Here is a 20,523-nt window from a genome sequence, read left to right as displayed (position 1 = left end):
AGTGCCAGGATGACAGCTTTAGAAAAACTTGTTAAACCTTTAAAAATTCAGACAGAAGAAATTAACAGTGAAGTTGTTTCAAGTTTGGATCATAAGGTTACAGAAAGAAAGCCTGTTTTGACACAGTCACCCTTAATTTATCCTGTAACTGTACAGCAGTTGCCTGATCAAATGACTACACAAAATATTTTGGTTCCAATTGAAATGTTGGATTTACGAAGGTTTAAGGAGGCAATAGTATCTTATGGCATGCATTCCCCATATGTAAAGCAAATGTTAAACTGTTGGTCAACATATAATAGGATTGTACCACAGGACTGGCGGGAGATGGCACAAGTTGTTCTGGAACCCAGCCAGAGGTTACAGTGGCTAACTTGGTTCAAGGATGAAGCTAAAAACATAGAAAAACAATGGAGAGATAAAGGAATACAAGTTTGCCAGGATCAGCTTATTGGAGAAGGCCAATATGCTTCAGTACAAACACAATGTTTATATGATGTCCAAACCAAATTTTATGTCGAACGGCAGCCTTGAATGCATGGGACAAAGTTGAGGAACCAGGAAAAGAAAAAGTGAGTCATTTACAAAGGATATACAAGGCCCAAAAGAATCTTTCACAGATTTTTTACAAAGACTGGCTTCAGCAGTAAAGAGAATGGTATTGGATTCAGAAGCTAGTAAGATAATAATTGAATCTTTGGCCTTTGAAAATGCGAATGCAGCATGCAAAAAATAATCAGGCCGTTAAAGGCAAGATCAACACCTTTGGAAGATTGGATTAGAGACACAGTTAATGTTGAGGCTCATGAGCATGATATGTGGGTAGGAGAAGCAATTTCAAAAGGTTTGAGGAATGTTAGATGTTTTGGATGTGGAAAGCAAGGACATTTGAAAAGGGACTGTAAACAGGTCATTCCTAGAAACAATGTTTCTTCAAGGAACAATGGCAACAGAATGCCCCTTCCTTCTGGAGTATGCAGAAGGTGTGGTAAGGGAAAACACTGGACCAACGTATGTAGATCAACAAAGGACAGACAGGGTAATCCTTTGCCTCAGGCTTTGGGAAACTCCCAGAGGGGTCTCATGCAGGCCCCCATAGAAAATCCAGTTCAAACCTTTCCTAAAGCCATAGAGGAAATCCCTGCTCAGAGCAACTAAATAACCAAATGCCTATTGGAATAAATCATGCTGGTCAGGATGATGAAAAAGAGAGAATACAAAATTCAGGAGAAAACATAAAGAAAATTTTTTGGCAAACTTCTATTAATGAACAAAGACCAAAATTAACGATAAAAATAAATGGTGTTTTGTTGTCTGGTCTGGTAGACTCAGGTGCGGACGTTACCATAATTGCACCAGAATTTTGGCATCCAACTTGGCCTCTTCAGGAGGTAAACGTTCAACTGTTAGGAATTGGGACATTATCTCAGGTGAAACAGAGTGCAAGATGGCTGGAATGTATAGGTCCAGAAGGACAAAGAGGAAAATTAAAACCATATGTGGCTAACATAGCTATGAACCTGTGGGGTCGAGACTTGTTGCAACAATGGAACTCAGATTAACATCCCTCCAATCTCAGAAACAAATCATAAACTAGCACATGTTTCTGAGAGAAATACTAGAAGATATTGTTCTAATGAGTGGTCACCAGCCATCCATATTATACAAGAACAGGGCACAACAACTGATGATCTTCCAAAGACACCAACAGCTCTACCTTTAAAATGGTTAACAGACAAGCCTGTATGGGTCCAGCAATGGCCTTTAACAACAGAGAAACTCCAGGCTTTAGAAGAGCTGGTAGAAGAACAGTTAAATGCTCAGCATATTGAAGAATCAACCAGCCCTTGGAATTCTCCTGTATTTGTTATTTAAAAGTTATCTGGTAAATGGAGAATGGTAACAGATCTTAGAGCAATTGACAAAGTAATTCAACCAATGGGCTCTCTACAATCTGGAATTCCATTGCCTACTCTGTTACCAAAAGGATGGCCTCTCATAGTTATTGATTTAAAAGACTGTTTCTTTTCAATACCCTTACAAGAAAAAGACAGAGAAAGATTTGCTTTTACAATGCCTACTTATAATAATTCTCAACCGGTTAAAAGATTTCAATGGAGGGTTCTCCCACAGGGAATGTTGAATAGCCCAACTCTGTGCCAATATTTTGTACAACAGCCATTGTAAGTGATACATAAAAAATTTGAGAAATCTATAATTTATCATTATATGGATGATATTTTACTAGCTGACTCAAATGCAAATACTTTAGAAAGAATGTTTGAAGAAGTAAAGAAAATTTTGCCTTGCTGGGGATTACAAATTGCTCCTGAAAAGATACAAAGAGAAGATTCTATTAATTATTGAGGATATAAAATAGAGCAAAAAAATTAGACCCCAAAAGGTGCAAATTAGGAGAGATAGAATACAGACTCTTAATGACTTTCAAAGTCATTAAAGATTATTTAATTCAAAGATTATTTGGAGATATTTCTCATCTACGAACTATTATTGGGGTAAAAAAATGATGAACTGAATAATTTGTTCAAAACCCTAGAAGGTGACAAGGACTTAAATAGTCCAAGAGAATTATCACCTGAAGCTGAGAAAGAATTGGCCTTGGTAGAAAAGAAAGTACATGAAGGGCACGTGGATCATATTGATCCAAAGCAGGGTTGCATTTTGGTTATTTTACCTTCTAGGCATTCTCCTACTGGAATACTGCTGTGGATATTGTTCTATATAAATAAAACACTGATGGCCAATGACCAGGCACAACAGAATACTAATGCAGAGGGAAGATATTATATTGGAATGGATATTTTTACCAAATAAACCAAATAAAAAATTAAAAACTTATGTGGAAAAAATCTCTGACTTGATTTGGAAAGGAAAATTGAGACTTCCTCAATTAGCAGGAACAGACCCAGCAGAAATTGTCATACCTTTAAGTAAGGAGGACATTGAAAAATTATGGACAGAAAGTGAACCTTGGCAAAGAGCTTGCAGTAATTTTTGGGAGAAATTAATGGCAAATATCCCAAAAGTGATAGAATTGATCCTATAAAGAGAGCTGGTTGGCATATCTGGAGTTTATACATTTTATACAGATGCCAACAAAGAAGGAAAGGCAGGTTACAAATCAGAAAATTTAAGTGAAGTGGTTCAAAGTCCTTATAATTCAGTTCAAAAATCAGAATTGTATGCTATTCTGTTGGTATTAATGAATTTTTCAGAACCTCTCAACATAGTAACTGACTGAAAAAGTGGTATTACATATTGAGACTGCAGAATTTATCCCTGATGCTTCAGAATTAACTTCACTATTTATTCAATTACAAGATACAATCAGGAAAAGGAGTCATCCTTTATATATAACTTACATCCGAACCCATACTGGTCTGCCAGGCTCTCTAGCACAAGGCAATGATGAGATTGATAAATTATTGATAGGAAATGTGCTGGAGGCCTCAGAATTTCATAAAAAAAACATTATGTCAATAATAAAGGTTTAAAAAGGGATTTTTCCATAACCTGGCAAGAAGCCAAAGAAATAGTAAAGACAAGTCCTACTTGTTCCTTCTACAATCAAACACCATTACCAGCAGGATGTAACCCAAAGGGTACTCAGAGGAATGAAATCTGGCAGATGGACGTGTTTCACTTTGCAGAATTTGGAAAATTGAAATATGTACACCACACCATTGATACTTATTCAGGATTTCAATGGGTAACTGAGTTCTGAAAAAGCTGATTCTGCAATCACTCATTTGCTAGAAGTTATAGCCATCATGGGTATACCTACACAAATCAAAACTGACAATGCTCCATCATATGTCTTTGTTAAAATGAAACAGTTTTTTGCTTATTATAATATAAAGCATATTACAGGTATACCACATAATCCTACAGGTAAAGCAGTTATAGAAAGATCAAACAGAACTCTAAAGGATATGCTAAATAAACAGAAAGGGGTAACAAAAACCCCCAGAAATAGACTGCATAATGCTCTATTAACTTTGAATTTTCTCAATGCCAATGAGAAAGGAACAACAGCTGCAGAGAGACATTGGATAATAGAAAAAAACTACAGAATTAAATCAGCCTATATACTTTAAGGATGTGCTGACCTCAGAATGGAAACCAGGGTATGTGTTACATTGGGGACGAGGTTTTGCTTTTGTTTCTACAGGAGAACTTGTACCAGTAACACATGCCTTTTCATTTAATCAGATAATAACTTGCCAAAAAGAAACATCCCCAAAATTAGTCTTGGGGAATGGTTTTTGTTTTTGTCTTTTAGGAGAATGAAGGTTAAGGAATCTGAAGAACACAAGAAAATTGAGACAACTGAAGAAAAGGGACAAATCATCTATCCCAGGAAACAGTGTATGGGTATATATTATCTAAAAAATTTTATGTCTTCCTAAATGTTTGTTTCTGCTTTTCTCTAAAGATTTAACACTATTGGTCTTCTAATAGTCCCAGTTCAATTAAAATTTAAAGCTGACTTTGGAGTTAGAGAATGGCTCTCTCCTTCTTTAAACTCAAGCATGTTGTTAAAAGGAAAATGCAAACTCCCTGTATCATGCCAGAATAAAAGAGCCATCTTCTGCTATGGGACAGGACAAAAGCCAAATTAATTAAGGGACTATTCTATTACTAATCTCAACTCTTTGATTCTATTCTGATTCTTTAAACTTTTCTTAAAGTATGAATTTTATATCAAAATTTACAAGCTTAATATATATACATTTTAAACTTTGTTAAGATATGAATGGTCATATAGAGTACTAACTAATTCTAGAAAAAAGGCTTATATTAGCTGCATATATATGTCTTTGTGTTCAAGTCTCTTATCAGTTTTCTGCAGGAAATCACGGCCAGGCCTAACATCAACTGAAGTCTCCAGGAAGAAGATGGTGCCCCACAACAACAATAATTCCATGTGGACAATAATAAGAAAACAGTGAGGCAGGCCCTTGGAAAGTTAAAATAAAATTACCATATTATTGAGAGCCTCTGGTAGCAAAAGTCCATGGAGTATACAGCAGTGACAACTAGAGTTCAGAAGGTCAACCTATCAGAACTAAGGGTTCCGTTAGAGGAAACCATCACACAAGGCATTATGGAGTTACTGCCTTTTGAATGAACTGGCTGTCTCTTGTTGTAAACTTCTTGTGCAATAACAGCTATGATTCTTCCTATTTACCGTGCATTTCCATGTTATGTATACATGTAATCTCACAATTGCATCTCAATCTTGGGCACAACATTCCCTATACATTTGGGGTAATTGGATAACTGACCCCAGCTGTGTTTGTTTTTCATTAACATATATCTGGCCAGGGCCATTCTCCAGACAAATGTATTTCATCAAAGATAACTTTTTCCAAGGACAAAAGTGCACATACATAAACATTAGCTCATCTTACACACAGATAGAGAAAATAACCACTAGCAATTAAATCAACTCCTTACCTTCACCCCAGGTTATTTACACAAGACCCTAACTTAAGAGACTTACTGCTCACATTCCTGGGATGATATTTTAGCCATTTGTTAGTTACTGAGTTAAGGTAGTTACTTCCCACTGACCCAAGAAGATTGCCTACAAGGCCAGACAGGTGATAGCTTCTTTCTTGTGCATATTAAGTTTTAATTCCTCCTCAGTCAGGTGATATTCCTAGGTTCCCTAATTGATCTTTGCCTTTAGTTGACCCTACCAGAGAACTCCTCTTTAGTCACTCCCCTTTTGGGTTGTAATTGGAAGCTAATATTTATTGCTTTATGTGTGGATCCTTATCACCTCTCTCTACTACCCTAAAAACTTCAAGCCTCCATTGCTTTGCTGAAGAATTCTTGTTTCTGTATATATACTGGTTCTCTGAGAGCAATGGGGAGAATTGATTGAGAAGAACAAAGATGAGGACAGAGGTAGAAAGAACTAGGTAGAATGATGAGAGAACAGCAGAAGGGACTGACAGCAGGAGGGACTGAGAGGAGCTAAGTATGAGAACAGAAAAGAAACTGTGTAGATAGAATTTACTCAGAAGAATAAAGTGAATGGACTAAGGAACTCAGTGTGCTTAGATTCATTGAATATTCCCCAGATTAGAATCCTCAGCTGGTTGTTAGAAACTTCCACAGACCCTAGGAGTAAACAATATAAGCTGGACATATTATTGTTTACATTAGCATATGAAATAGTTGTCTTCCTTCTGCGTATATGCCCTCAAAAATGGGAAGCTAGAGTAAAGACACGTGTTCACCTATGATCACAGCTTCGCTATCCATGTAGCTAAGGAATAGAAACAACAAAACCCTCATCCAAAGATACATGAATGAACAAGGTATAAAACACAAGGAAGCTTTGAAAAGGAAGACAACATCATTGTGTGCTAATATGAATGGGCAATGATAACATTATAGCATGAGGATAAAATATGTCACAAAAAGAAAATGCATACAGATATATGGGAAATAGTCAATTCACAAACAGAAGTAAAATAGTAGTGGTGTAGATTTGGTGACATTGAGAACTGAGAAGTTGTTTATGGTGAACAGGTCATTTATGCAAAATTAGAAAGTTATAGTAGGTTGAGTAACTAACATAACAGTGTAATAATACCAAACCCTGTACACTTAAGAATGGTTAAGAACTTATCATGCTTTGTGTGCTTTGTTATTGAAACACACACACACACACACACACACACACACACACACACACACACTCCAATCTCAATTAACACATTTTTTTCAAATTTGTTTTTATTTTTAAGTTATTTATTTATTTTATATCTAGATCCCAGTTTCCCCTCCCTCTTTTCCTCCTAGTGCCCCCGTACCTCCCCTCTCCCCATACACCCTTCCTTCCTTTTTATTCAGAAAAGGTCAGGCTTCCCATTGACATTGACAAAACATGACCTATCAAGTGGTTGTAAGAGTAAGCACCTTCCCCATGTATTAAGACTGGGCAAGGCAAGCCAACACGAGGAATATGGTTGAAAGCCAGCAAAGGAGTCAGAGACAGCCTCTGCTGCCACTATTAGGAGACTCACAAGAAGATCAAGCTACACAACTGACAGATAGATAGACAGACAGACAGACAGACAGACAAACAGATAGATAGCGCCTAGGTCAGTCCCATGCAGACCCCTTGGTTATCTATTCAGTCTCTGTAAGCCTCTCTGAGCTCAGGTTAGATGATTCTGTGAGTTTTCTTGTGATGTTCTTGATTGATCCCTCTGACTCCTCCAATTCTTCCTCCCTTTCTTCAGCAGGATTACCTGAACTTAGCCTAATGAGTGACTGTGGGTCTCTGCATCGGCTTCCACCAGTTGCTGGATGAAGCCTCTCTGATGATTATTGGGCTAGGCACCAATCTATAAGTATAGCAGAATATTCTTAGGCATCATTACATTGACATTTTTTCCCTTTCAGACCTGTTTAGTTCCATCCTAGGTCTCTGGGTCATCCAGACAGGGCTGGACCAATCACTGGTTGGTCACTCCCACAATCTCTATGCCAACCTTACCCTAGAATGTGGTCCAAGGTTATGTGGCTGGGTTATTCATCTACTGGTAGTCATGCTTGATCACAGGAGTTGGCCAGTCCAGGCTATGTATCCCCTTTTGCTAGGAGTCTTAGCTGGGAACATCCTTTAGATTCCTGAGAGTTTCCCTTGCACCAGGTTTCTACTTGACTGAGATATGACCCCCTTTCCAGTCCTCTCTTTGAGTATTCTCTCTCCCACCTACCCTCAGTCTAATCCCTCATGTCCCCCTCCCTACCCACTGCCCAGTCCATCCATGAAATCTCTTCTTTTTCCCATTCCCAGGGAGATCAAAGTGTTCCCCTTGAGCCTTCTTTGTTACCTAGTTTCTCTGGGTCAAACTTATAAGTATATACCATGTTTGTCTTTCTGAGACACCTCACTCAGGATGATTTTTTTTTCTAGTTCCAGCCATTTGCCTTCAAATATCATGATGTCATTATTTTTAACAGCTGAGTAATACTCCGTTGCATAAATGTACCACATATTCTTTATCCATTCTTTGGTTGAGGGACATGTAAGTTGTTTCCAGGTTCTTGGTTATTACAAATAAATCTGTATGAACATAGTTGAGCAAGTGTTGGCATGATTGAGCATCCTTGGACATATGCCCAAGAATGGTATACTTGGGTCTTGAGGAAGACTGATTCCCAATTTTCTGAGAAACTGCCATACTGATTTCCAAAGTGGCTGTATAAGCTTGCACTCCCACCAGCAAGAAAAGAGTGTTCCCTTTGCTCCACATCCTTTCCAGCATGAGCTGTCCCATTGTTTTTGATCTTAGCCACTCTGAAAGGTGTAAAGTGGAATCTGAGTCCTTTTGATTTGCATTTCCTTGATGGCTAAGGATGTTGAACTTTTTTTGTTGTTGTTCTTGTTGGGTTTTTTTTTTGTTTGTTTGTTTGTTTTGTTTTGTTTTTGTTTTTTGTTTTTTGAGACAGGATTTCTATGTAACAGCCCTGGCTATTCTGGGACTCTTTGTAGACCAGGCTGGCCTTGAAATCAGAGATCTGCTTGGCTTTGCCTCTCAAGTGCTAGGATTAAAGGCATGCACCACCACTGCCCAGTTTTGTTGTTGTTGTTGAACATTTCTTTAAGTGTTTCTCAGCCATTTGAGTTTCTTCTGTTAAGAATTCTCTGTTTAGATCTGTACCCCACTTTTATTGGATTATTTGGTTTGTTGATGTCTAGTTTCTTGAGTTCTTTAAGTATTTTGGAAACCAGACCTCTGTCGGATGTGGTGATGGTGAAGAACTCTTCCCATTCTGTAGGCTGTCCTTTTGTCCTATTTACAGTGTCCTTTGCCTTACAGAAGCTTCTCAGTTTAAGGAGGTCCCTCCCATTTATTGTTGATCTTACTGCCTGCCATATTGAAGTGCTATCTATCCAGAAGTTATCTCCTGTTCCAGTGCATTCAAGGCAATTCCCCACTTTCTCTTCTATCAGGTTCAGTGTCTCTGGATTTGTGTTGAGGTCTGACCTCACCTGGATTTGAATTTTGTGCAAAGTGACAGATGTGATCTATTTGCATTCTTCTACCTACCAGCATTGAGTTCTACCAGCACCATTTGCTGAAGATGCTTTCTTTTTTCCATTGTATAATTTCGGCTTCTTCATCAAAAATAAGGTGTTCATAGATGTGTGGATTTATGTCAGGATCTTTGATTCAATTCCATTGATTCACCTGTCTGTTTTTATGCCAATACCATGCAGTTTTTATTACTATAGTCCTACAGTAGAGCTTGAAATCAGGATGGTGATACCTCCCAATGTTCTTTTATTGTACAGGGTTGTTTTGGTGATCCCAGGTTTTTTGTTTTCACATATGAAGTTGAGTATTATTCTTCCAATGTCTGTGAAGAATTGTGTTGGGATTTTAATGGGGATTGTGTTGATTCTGTAGATTGCTTTGGTAAGATGGCTATTTTTACTATGTTAATCCTGTTGATCCATGAGTGTGGGAGATCTTTCTATCTTCTGATATCTTCTCAAATTTCTTTCTTCAACACCTTGAAGTTTTGTCATACAGTTCTTTCATTTCCTTTTTGTTAAATGGCTTACTCTGAGGCAAGCTAACTGCTACATTCCTAGGGAACTGAGACCCCACCTATGTTGTGAGCCACTTTGGAAACAAAGCCTGAAGCCCTAGTAAACCTTTAGATAACTAAAGTCCTACAGAGACCATGTGACTGAAAAGAACCAGAGTCATGGCCCAAACTTAACTTGCTCCATAATCCTGATTTTTCAGAAACCATAAATAAAAATAATGAATAGCTTAAAGCATTGGATCATGCTATAGAGCTGAACATAAATAGTAACAGTACAAGTAGGGAACACAATAATCACCTGCCTTGTTGCTATGACAAGAACAACATAAGGAAGGAAGGATTTATTCTGGTTAGAATTTGAGGGCATAGTCGATCATGTCAGAGAAGTCATTGCAGCAGGGGGGTGAGGCAACTGGTTACATGTTATCCATAGTAAGGGGTCAGAGTTAATGAGTCTTGGAGCTCAGCTAGTTAGCTTGTCTGCTTTCTTCCTTCTTTCCTTTCTCCCTCCTTTACTCCCTCCCTTTCTTTCTATTCAGTATGGGACCCACAGCACAAGGAATGGTGCCTATCAGATTTAGGGAGACTTCCCATTTCAATTAACCTGAAGTAGAACCTCCTACCCAAACATGACCAGTGGTTTGTTTCCATGCAGATTCTAGGCCCCATCAAATTGACATTCAATATTAACAAATGGAGGTGGTAACCGTAAGGTGCTTACTCTATAGCACCCAGGGCTCCTTGAAAATCAATGAGACAATTCTGCTACACTGCAGCCACAGCATTCCATGATTCTAAGGCCTGGCATTTAGGGAAAATATTTTAGTGGATTTACACTCTTAAAGAAGCACCAAAGAAGACATATGGAGCTAATGAATTACACATCCAAATACCATCATGGTATCTTTTGACAGCAATCTGGGATACAGTTGTACAGCTGGCAAGCCTTTTTCATGCAAAATACTTAAAGACTGAATTTAAAATTGTTAAAGATGAGAATACTATAGGTTTAGCTAGGGGCCCAGAAGATGTGAGTGAGAGGTATCAAGTTTAACAAACACAATGCCAACAGCAAAATGTCAAACTCTCTTGAGTTAACAAATGAAGTCACAATCTGGCAAGAGAGGAAATAATCCGACTCCTTTTTAGACAACACATCATTGCTTCCACCCACCAAGGATTTATTGTCCTCCTGAGGATGCAAGAATGTCCACAGTGAAAGGTGATTATGTATCATGATAGTTCACCTTTCAGCATTTGGAGCTTAGACACCAATCAGACATACAATATGGACTGGGCATCAGGTTCTAAGAGTATGAATCCTAGAAGCCTTGAGTCATAGAGTGATGCACAATGGCTAATGGCAAAGTTTCTGGAAGCAAACGACCCAAGTTCATACCTTAGGCTACACTTCTTTCTATTCACATGACTTTAATTGTGTGGCCTTGATTTACCGTAGGTTACTGGTTGATAAAAGGAGGAAAATACACTGCCTGGGAAGAGTTATATTGCAAACGATTTAGCACGGCATCTGCTATTCCTTATGAAATGCTAGGAAGTCAAGTGACTACTGATAAAGGGAGTACAAAGCAAGGAGCAGAAGACTAGAGATGCATCCTTAAGGTGTTGTCTTTCATCACAGGGCACCATCCATTGATAACTTCTGTTACCAATACCTACTGTGGAGGTTTTTACACTACATCCATTAATCCTTTGATATTCCTCTGCCTGGGAGACAAGGTTGCATCACTTCTTCCTTGCAAGTAGGTGGACCTCTGTGACCATTTCAACTAACATACTCTGTCATCAGTAGAAGTGACTAGTTCTATGTGCCTTATATACTGGGACACTGAGACCTACAACCATTAGCTGCTATTCAAGTATCTTAATGCTGAAATGAGCCATGTTGTTGGGAAGCTCAGTGTAGTCCATGCAGAGAGATGACAGGAAGAAAGGCAGCCTGGCCCATTACTACTGCTTCAGTCATAACAAACATCCATTACACAAGGGTACCCAAACCAGAACCACTTAGAAAATCTCTTTCTTAACTCAAGACACTATAGTAGCACATGAAATGACGGCTGGAAAGTGGCTCTGTGGGTAAGAGTGCTTGCTATGCAGGGAAGAGGACTGAAATTCAAATGCCCAACACCATGTGTAGGCATGGTCACACATCCCAGCACTGGGGTAAGGTGGAGACAGGTAGATTCTAAGAACTTGCTGACAGGTCATCCTAGCTCAAATGGAAGGCTTCAGGTTCCACTAAAAGACCTTGTCCCAAAAAGTGAGGTGGGGACCACAGGAAGAAGACACCCAAGGACCTCCTCTGACCTCCACAGACACATGCATACAGGTGGCCAAAAAATTCCCTACATGACTGCTATTGCCTTAAGCTATCAAATGTCAATTGATTGACTACACAGAAACAGGGAAGAGCACCCATAGCAAGTATATGGGCATTCATTTCCAACTCACAAACTCATTTCGCATCCTCACATTCATTAGGTGAGAGGATGTTGTTATTCTCATTTTACTTCATGAGGGAAAATAAATTGTCATAGCTTATGGGTTCAATCAGGAGCATTCTTGCCTCTAGTTCTAGTGGTTCTTTTGTTTGTGTTTTGTTTTTGTTTTTGAGGTTTGTTTTTTTGTTTTGGTTTTTTTTGTACTATACCACAATCAACCCCAGGAGTGGTCAACATGAGAAAAGCAAGAAAAACACATGAACTTTTGCATATATGGAGGTGTGAAAATGAAAAGAGACCATTCAATTCTGAGGTGCAAAGAATCCAGCCTCCACTGAAACAGTATTGCTAGAGCAACAGAAATATGCAGGAATAAAATGGGTGGTGGAAGGCCACATTAGGAGAGGAGGAAAGGACACAGGGACTGAAAGGGTTGGTAGTTCTGTCACCAGCTAGCTCTATTGATAACCTGGAAATCACTGACATGTCTGGTTTGCCTCTTTGGTTCTTTTGCCAAAACCTTTGTCAAGTGCTACCAATGGGATATGCATTGCTAATGGGCATGTATGTATAGGTATGGCAGAGCCTCTGGCTCCATGTGCAGGGAGACAGGTCACTTTGAGACATGACAGCCTTCACATACAGGTGCAAAAGTTCTGAGAAGGACCAGAGTGCATCTAGAATAGTTCTACCAAGAAGAACATTTTAAGTGTATAAAAATCAATGTGACCAATAGGTACAGAAAAAGGGAAGAAAAAAATGAATCAAAGCTAACTCTCAGAGGCAAATCAAAATACTGTAAAGTAAGGGTCAACATATTAAAGATCTAAATCAGTGTACTGTTTTGTCTTTCAAACAGTGATGTTAAGTCTTCAGAGATGATTTCCAAATAGTTCCCCATTTCTCACAATCACCTAGACAGACTTTTTTTATATACCAATATTCATGAGTTTTATACTCCCATTAACTCCCCATACATTGGATGAGGTGTAATGGAAAGACATTTTGGTAAAGAGTAATCTTCATGCTCAATCAAGTTTGTGAATGATACATAGGGCAGAGAGAACATTCATTAGTAACAACTGTAAAACAGCTTCAAAGTGTTAGTTCATTTTCCTTGTATTTCTGGCTCCCTTGCAACTATGTAGCTAAGGAAGCCTTTAAGCTAAGTAATGTCCAAAAGATCTAAAAAGAACTGAGGTGTCTCAATAAAGAATTGTCTGGATTGTGTTGGCCTTTATGAATTCCATCTTAATTGAGAGCGAAAAACCCATCTTGAATATGGGCAGGCACTATTTCATGGACTGGGTGAAAAGTATAAAGCCAGCTGAACATTGGAAGCAAACATTCTCTCTGCTCTTGACTGATAATCTATGACCTGAGATTGTGAGCCAAAAAAAAAAAATTCTCTCTTACAGTTGCTTTTATCAGGGTAAATTTTTTTTTATCACAGCAATAGAAACAAAACATAACAGCCAAGTTCTAGACACCCTCCCACTAAGGCATGCTCCAATCAGACTTGTATTAAATGTCTAGTCTAATACAATCCCAGGATCCTCTCCTTATCACTTCTTAATTAAGGTTTCCTCTCTTGATACTAGATTTCTATACAAGTCCATCTTCATCTTCATCATTTAATAAGCCCTCACTCCATGTGGCATACAGATAGCACTGTCAGCATCATTAATAAATCCATTCATGGGGCAGATGCTATGGTTTAAAATGAGCTGTGACTTCAGGGTGGATAAAGCCTAATATCCTTTATTCTAGGAGGCAGCATAAGAAAACCCAGCCAGTATTATCTGTATTTAGCTAAAAAGAATACAAATTACCATAACTGAAAGCACACTAAGTATCCTTGGTATTAGCCATAGCTATAATGGCTTCCATAAGGCAAGAATCAGCCTCAGATGTTCACTGCTCAGACACCCACGAGTTCCAAGAAGTTGGGCAAAGTGCTCAAGTACTCAAAGCAGAAACTACCAAGGCTGAGTTCTTATTCACCCCTGCTGCTAGTAAGCACTTTTCTAACTCATCTACACAGTAAGAACCAGAAGAAGGGGAATTGAGAGAGAGAGAGAGAGAGAGAGAGAGAGAGAGAGAGAGAGAGAGAGAGAGAATGAATCCCCACATGCATGGTCTCAGTGCATATATTACAAGGGAAAAAAAGGAGGTTGAGTCCGGCAGGCACATTACAGGAAGATGGATAAGAACTGCAAGATTCCAAAGATTCACTAAGAAAGGAAGTATATTCCAGCAAGAAAGTGGCACTAAGATATGAAACCTCAAAGGGTAGCGTTTTATAGGCAACATCACCTTAGCTCTGAATTGCCGAGACTGCTCATACACAGAAAAGGGAATGGGGGCCAAAGTAACTGCATAATGGGGCTATATCCCTGGGTGAGCCATTCATACTACCATGTAAAGAATTGAGTTCCCAGGATGAAGTGTGTAAACTGAGTATTTCCTAATGAAACACAAAGAAAGCAGTGACAGGCTCTATCAGTTATGCTTGTGTAGAGTAGGCCTTCTTATCCCTGTTTATCAGATGGAGAAACTGAAACACAATGAGGTTAAAAGTCTTTTTTGGCATTCAGTAGAGTTTATGACCAATCTACTTTTGCACTGAATTAAGAAATTCAGCTCTTTCCAGGGTCCTGGCTGTGCTTCCAGGAGGCATTTGCAGGGATGAGCAGGAACTGGGGTTCTGAGTAGCCATTTCTCCCAACGTGTATGCTCCTTACCTCACACTTCTCCACAGCTGGCTGCTGCCCACATTCAGAACTGTTGCCTGCCACGATGCCAGCCCGCAGATTCTCACTGTCCCCTGTTCCCTCTTCCATGGAGTAGGTCTTGGAGTGGTTCCCACGGCGGTGAGCCGGGCCCTGACCCTGGGCGAGGCTGAGCTGCCTGCGCAGAGAACGGTTTTCCTCTTCCACCTCTCGCACACGAACCTCCAGGCTCTCCCGCTCCCGCTGGCTGGAGGCAGTGTACCTGGGACTGTGTGCTTGGGACTCCAGGGGAGACAGAGACACAGGCTTCCCATCTAGGGGAGGAGAGACCAAGGAAGCATTAGCTTAGCAAACTTACCTCCAGGAACTTCAGCATTACCACCCCAGGTTCTTGACACAATCCCACTGCTTAGCAGGAAAGCAGATGGACTGTGAATGACAAGTCAGAACATCCATATTGAAATGGGAAAAAAAGTGAGAACAGAATGGCTTATTATGGTAATAAAAATCAAAATACTGTTTACAGAAAGACATTCCTAATACTGTTCCTAGTTAAACACAATGCCTTCCTCTCCATATAATGTGTTTGAAAATAGACACTCTTAACAAGAAATCATGTAACAAGTATGGATTAGGAGGAATGGAAATTTTGAGATGAGGAGCTTCAGAATGTAGAAGAGCTCAAAAGGAAAAGAGGGAATAAAGTGAAGTTCTTCTTAACGGAACTCCTAAATCAGCTTCCAAACCCTGTTTTAAAAGCATCACCTCCCAAGGGAAGCCATCTTCTGCCTGTATAATGTTGCTTATAAATATATGATTTCAAGGCTAACCATTTGGTATTTTTTTAAATTTTTATAATCTGAAAACACCACTCCCAAAGGCAATTAGCATATCTCCTTGTATAAAGCCAATACCCAATGCATGCTGACTATTAGGAGGTCCAGATACATATACAAGACACGCTCAAAGCTTCCACTCCTTTTTGTTTGTTTCTACTCTGCTGATACTCTAGGATCTAGCCAGAGGGCAACTGTCTCAAAGGCTTCCAATCTATAACTCTCATGACTGAAGAGTGACCATCTCTGTAGCCTGCTAAAATGTGAAGGGTCCAGGAATATAGAAATATAAAATGATAAGCTTAAGAGAGGAAAGCTGACAATCATCACTCTAAAGGTTAACTGCTAACAGTGGCTGTCTGCTTTACAGCCAGCTCCTCTCCAACAGCCAGGGGTTAACTTTTAACCCCCTTGCCCCTTATAGCTAACAACTGCAAGGACCAACCAAAGTTAACTTTTAACTTTACAGCTAGCTGATAAGTTTTTGTGCCTCAAGGTGTTTTAGTTTTTTTATTCTTTATTTTTCTGGAATAAAATTTGCTTCTGGTTTAATAGACTGGTGATCTGTCCCCCATTATTGCAAGACCCAACAAATGCACTTCTGTTTTTCCACAACCCAAGTTGTCTTCCTCAGAGCCCAGACTAGACTGAAATTCTAAACTGTACCAGCAAGGCTGTATGGCTCACAGAGCTTGAGGGTCAAAGCTAGGGATGAATTACATACCATTAGTTTCACCTGTGCTGCCCATGCTGCTTGCCTCTGCTAAGAGCATTTGATGTCCTTTATAGATAACTACTATTTTATTTAGCCCCTAATCACTTTAGGGTTAGCTGCATTTGCTCCTGATCCTATCAGTGCAATAAGTATGGCTTACTGAATTCCACTGCCATCAACTACAAATCAAAGGTTAAGGCAGGGGACATGAAATCACAGGTGGATCAGGGGTGCATTTTAACTGGGTTGGTTAATTACAAGCTCCCTCCCCTGCTTTTGAAATCACCCTCCATGTTTGGTTCTACCAAGAGAATTAAACAGCACAGGACTAGGGCTGTAGCTCTGTGGAGAGTGCTTCCCTGACAAGTGTGAGGCCTTAGTCTCCTCTGATGCACCTGGCCTTAGTGAATACCCATAACCCCAGCACTTAGGAGGATCAAGAGCTCAAGGTCATCCTTAGATACACAGTTTGAGCTCCCATCTTAAGGGAGGGTAGCTAAAATAGCTTAGTGAACATGGACCCTTGAGTAGGGTAGACAAAGATGAACATCTCGTTAGTAAGAGAAGGCAGATGCCCAAGACGTGCAGTGACTGAGAGGGGTTTCTTGCACATTCCATCCTACACACACAGTGCCTTAAGTATCAGAGCACAAGACAGTGAATATGCTTATACAGACAAGGAGACTGATGCTATTAATGTTCACAGCTGGAAGCTCTCCTTGATGCCACACCTGGCTGTGACCCCACATAAGGGGCTGAGTTAAAGGTCTCTGGATGTGAGACGGCCATTTCTCTCATAAAAGAATTAGAAACATGAGCACAGAACTCAGGAAGATCTGAAGGCCCAAGATACTGGAAACTTAGCAAAAGATACTCTGGAAACTTAGCAAAAGGAACAAAAGGTTTACTTCAATGCTCTGAGCTTATAATCCCTTCTGTGAAACAAGAACATAAAGGTAGCATAGCAACAAAGGCTGGGGGCTTGAATAAGAGGTCCAAACAAAAAAAAGGCTGTGCCTCCACCTAAGAGACACCAGGCACATAGGGGTGCCTACAAACCCACTCCCAAAGAGGGTAACAGAGTTGCAGATGGAAATTAACATGTTAATGTATAAGCAAGTGGTCACAAGCTTTGGCTTCTTCTGACATAATTCTGACAGAGGGTATCTCCCACCAACTTGCTCCTGGCCTTTGCTATGTCAAGGTGCACACATAGGAAAACATAGAAGGCAGGTGCATTACCAGGGCCCTTTGGTTTTAACCAAATTTTAATGACATTCCTGTTGAGTCCATTTCCAGCCTGTTCTTGGGCCTGTTTGGTTTTAACTAAATTTTCTCAAACATTTACAGATGTTTTCTTGCTTTTCAGGACTCTATCAATTTGTCACCTGTAAGTACATAGCAAAAAAAAAAAAAAAAAAAAAAAAAAAAAAAAAGCAATCCTTTGGGGGAAGAAATGATACCTAAAAGGGTAAAAAAAATATCGTGACCAGAACCTGGAATGGAAGATGTGCCAATAGTGGATATGAGTGTAGCAGGAATTCTAAAAGTTCTTATTAATAAAATCAAACCCGAGGCGAGTTATTGGGGTCCATGCTGGTAGATCAGAGAGACAGGACAAGCCACAGCTATCTCACCTCGACGGATCCTCAGCTGGTCTTGTCTCCTCAGACTGGAGGCCTCTGAGTCCTCATCCGGAATGGGTCTCAGCTGAATTACTGCTCAAAAGCCTGAATGCTTAACCAGCCACATGCTTAACCAGCCAAATGCTTAACCAGCCAAATGCCTAACCAGCCAAATGCCTCTAGTTTCTCGTCCTCACGCCTTATATATCTTTTTGCTTTCTACCACCACTCCTTGGGATTAAAGGCTGGCTTTCTGGGATTAAAGGCGTGTCACCATGCTTGGCTATTTCCAATGTGGCCTTGAACTCACAGAGATCCAGAGGGATTTCTATCTCTGGAATGCTAGGATTAAAGGTGTGAGTGCCACCATTTTCTAGCCTTTGTATCTAGTGGCTGTCTGTTCTCTGACCCCAGATAAATTTATTAGAGTACACAATATTTTGGAGAACACAATACCACCACATATGAGTGTCATTTCTAGTCTGTTTTGAAGCCATACCACCTTGCCCAAGTCCCTGACCTTTTCAACTACTTTCTTCTTTTGAAAAGGAGGGAAGCTGGGTGTGGTGTCTCACGCCTTTAATTCCAGCACAGATATGGTAGATCTCCAAGAGTCTGAGGCCAGCCTGGTCTAGAGTTATAGGATGGCCAAATATACATAGTAAGTCCCTGTCTTGAAAAACAAACAAAAAGAAAACAACAAAGAAAGAGAAAAAGGGGAGGGGAGGGGAGGGGAGGGAAGGGGAGGGAAAAGGAGGGAAATGCAGACCCCTTTCAGATCTTGCTTCCTGTGCAGAGGACCCTGCAGTAACCTGGCTGTGTAATCCCATCACTGAGCAAATAGATGTAAGTGCTAGAAGGCCCTTGTTGCTTTGCCATGCTGACAGCCTGCTCTTTTTAATTTGGATTATTTTATTTGTTCCTGATGTACTGGTTCCTAACTTTGTTCATTGAGCTTCACCAAACCTTTGATGGGAGGTAACAAGAGTAAAGAGGAAGTCATAGGCTTGTAGTCATAGCCAGTATGTCTTATGGGTTAGATTCCATGGTCTAAGTAAACAACTGTGACCATGCCTGGTTTTCTTAAGCTATCAATTGTAAAGACACAGTTATTCCCTCTGCTATTCAACGAGCACAAAGTCTTGTCTCTAACACCTTTGGGTGATATTGTGCTGCCCCACATGCAACTCCTTACTCCACCTAAACAAGTCAGTGTACACCATGCTAAACAGAACGAGTCTATGGATCACATGCTTGAAGTGTCCATGAAGTCTAACTTTTTTTGCATGTTTCTAATTGCCCAGTCTCAAATTCACATATATATGTAGCAAACTAATGCCTGCTTAGGGACTATGATGGTCAATTTCATGTGTCAACTTGACTGGGCCATTAGGTTCCTACACATTTGGCACCTTTGCTGCACTTCACAGGGATGTGAAGAAGAGACAGGGGGAAGAGTTTGTAATCTCTAGAGATAAAATATTTTACAATCTACGAAAAATACAAGTCTAACAAATCTCAAACTACCTGTTATTTAATGAGAAATTCTAACAGTTCATGTTGAAGGAAGAGGGAGAGACAACCAAAGCTACCAGATAATCAAAGGAAGTGGAAAGCATGGCATTAAGAATAACTGAGATTAAACTATGGCTTTCTATTTACTAGTTAACAAACTTAAGCAAAGTACTGCATTTTTCTGTAACTCAATGTCTCCATATGTAAATGCTGGACAGAGCTGTGGCTATATTTACATATTACCCAGCATTAGACTCAGCTAAGATTCTGAAATGTCTTTCTTCCCTCTTCCTCCAGCCTCAGCCCTAACCCTAACTTTATTCCCTGCTGCCCTTCCCCCAGATTCTGTTGTTTCAATATGCAATCTATTTATACATAGTGTATCTTTCTATGACAAAGTGTGCACATGCGTTGAGCTAGTTCAGCCACTTTGAGTTAGAAATGTTAAATAAGACATTATTCAAAATCTCAGTTGACAACTGCTTTCTCCTCCCTCCAGAAGTTCTGAACAACCACGAACTTTATCATTGGATTTGAATCCCTGAATCCACTTGAGATGAATGCTCTGAATTAAGAACAAAACATCGAAGTTCAGAACAAAAAGGGAAAATTAAAAAGCAATCTCTGTGTGGTGCAATGACAGGGATTATAAGCCTGCTGTCTACAATGTCCTAAATGGTAATCCCAATCAATTTGTATGTGTTGACTATCCTGCAATCTTTATGGAGAGTTTGCATGTCACATGGTATAAGATCAGTCACTCACTTGCAAATGGACACTACTGCACGACTTCCAGATTGGGCCAGACTTGGGTGTGCCTCTGAATCTTTTAGTCAGATCTTGAATATAGGTACCAAAATCCTGCACTCAGAGGCGGACTAGAAAAAAGTTGTCCTCCTGCATAGTTCTGTAGGCAATGAAGATACTATATCCTAACCTTTACATGACAAGATGTCAAATGGATGTGGCTTTGTCCTAGAAGAATCTGATTTACAAAAACTAAGGAGGAAACCAGATTTTTAAATCTTT

At 39.7% G+C, this 20,523-nt stretch overlaps 1 protein-coding gene across 2 annotated transcripts in view; it reads right to left on the bottom strand.

Annotated features, from left to right (window-relative positions):
* Large1 (LARGE xylosyl- and glucuronyltransferase 1) overlaps nucleotides 1–20,523 on the bottom strand; it is a 508,586-nt gene that overhangs the window by 245,712 nt on the left and 242,351 nt on the right. For both annotated transcript variants that reach the window (XM_028894770.1, XM_028894772.2), the window contains exon 3: nucleotides 14,816–15,117. In XM_028894770.1, coding sequence (XP_028750603.1) covers nucleotides 14,816–15,117 — 302 coding nt within the window. The remainder of the gene's footprint in view (nucleotides 1–14,815; nucleotides 15,118–20,523) is intronic.

This window comes from Peromyscus leucopus, chromosome 5 (assembly GCF_004664715.2).
Source record: "Peromyscus leucopus breed LL Stock chromosome 5, UCI_PerLeu_2.1, whole genome shotgun sequence".
Classification (NCBI taxonomy): domain Eukaryota; kingdom Metazoa; phylum Chordata; class Mammalia; order Rodentia; family Cricetidae; genus Peromyscus; species Peromyscus leucopus.
Note: the sequence above shows the minus strand (reverse complement) of the source record. Positions and strands in the feature narration are given on the sequence as shown.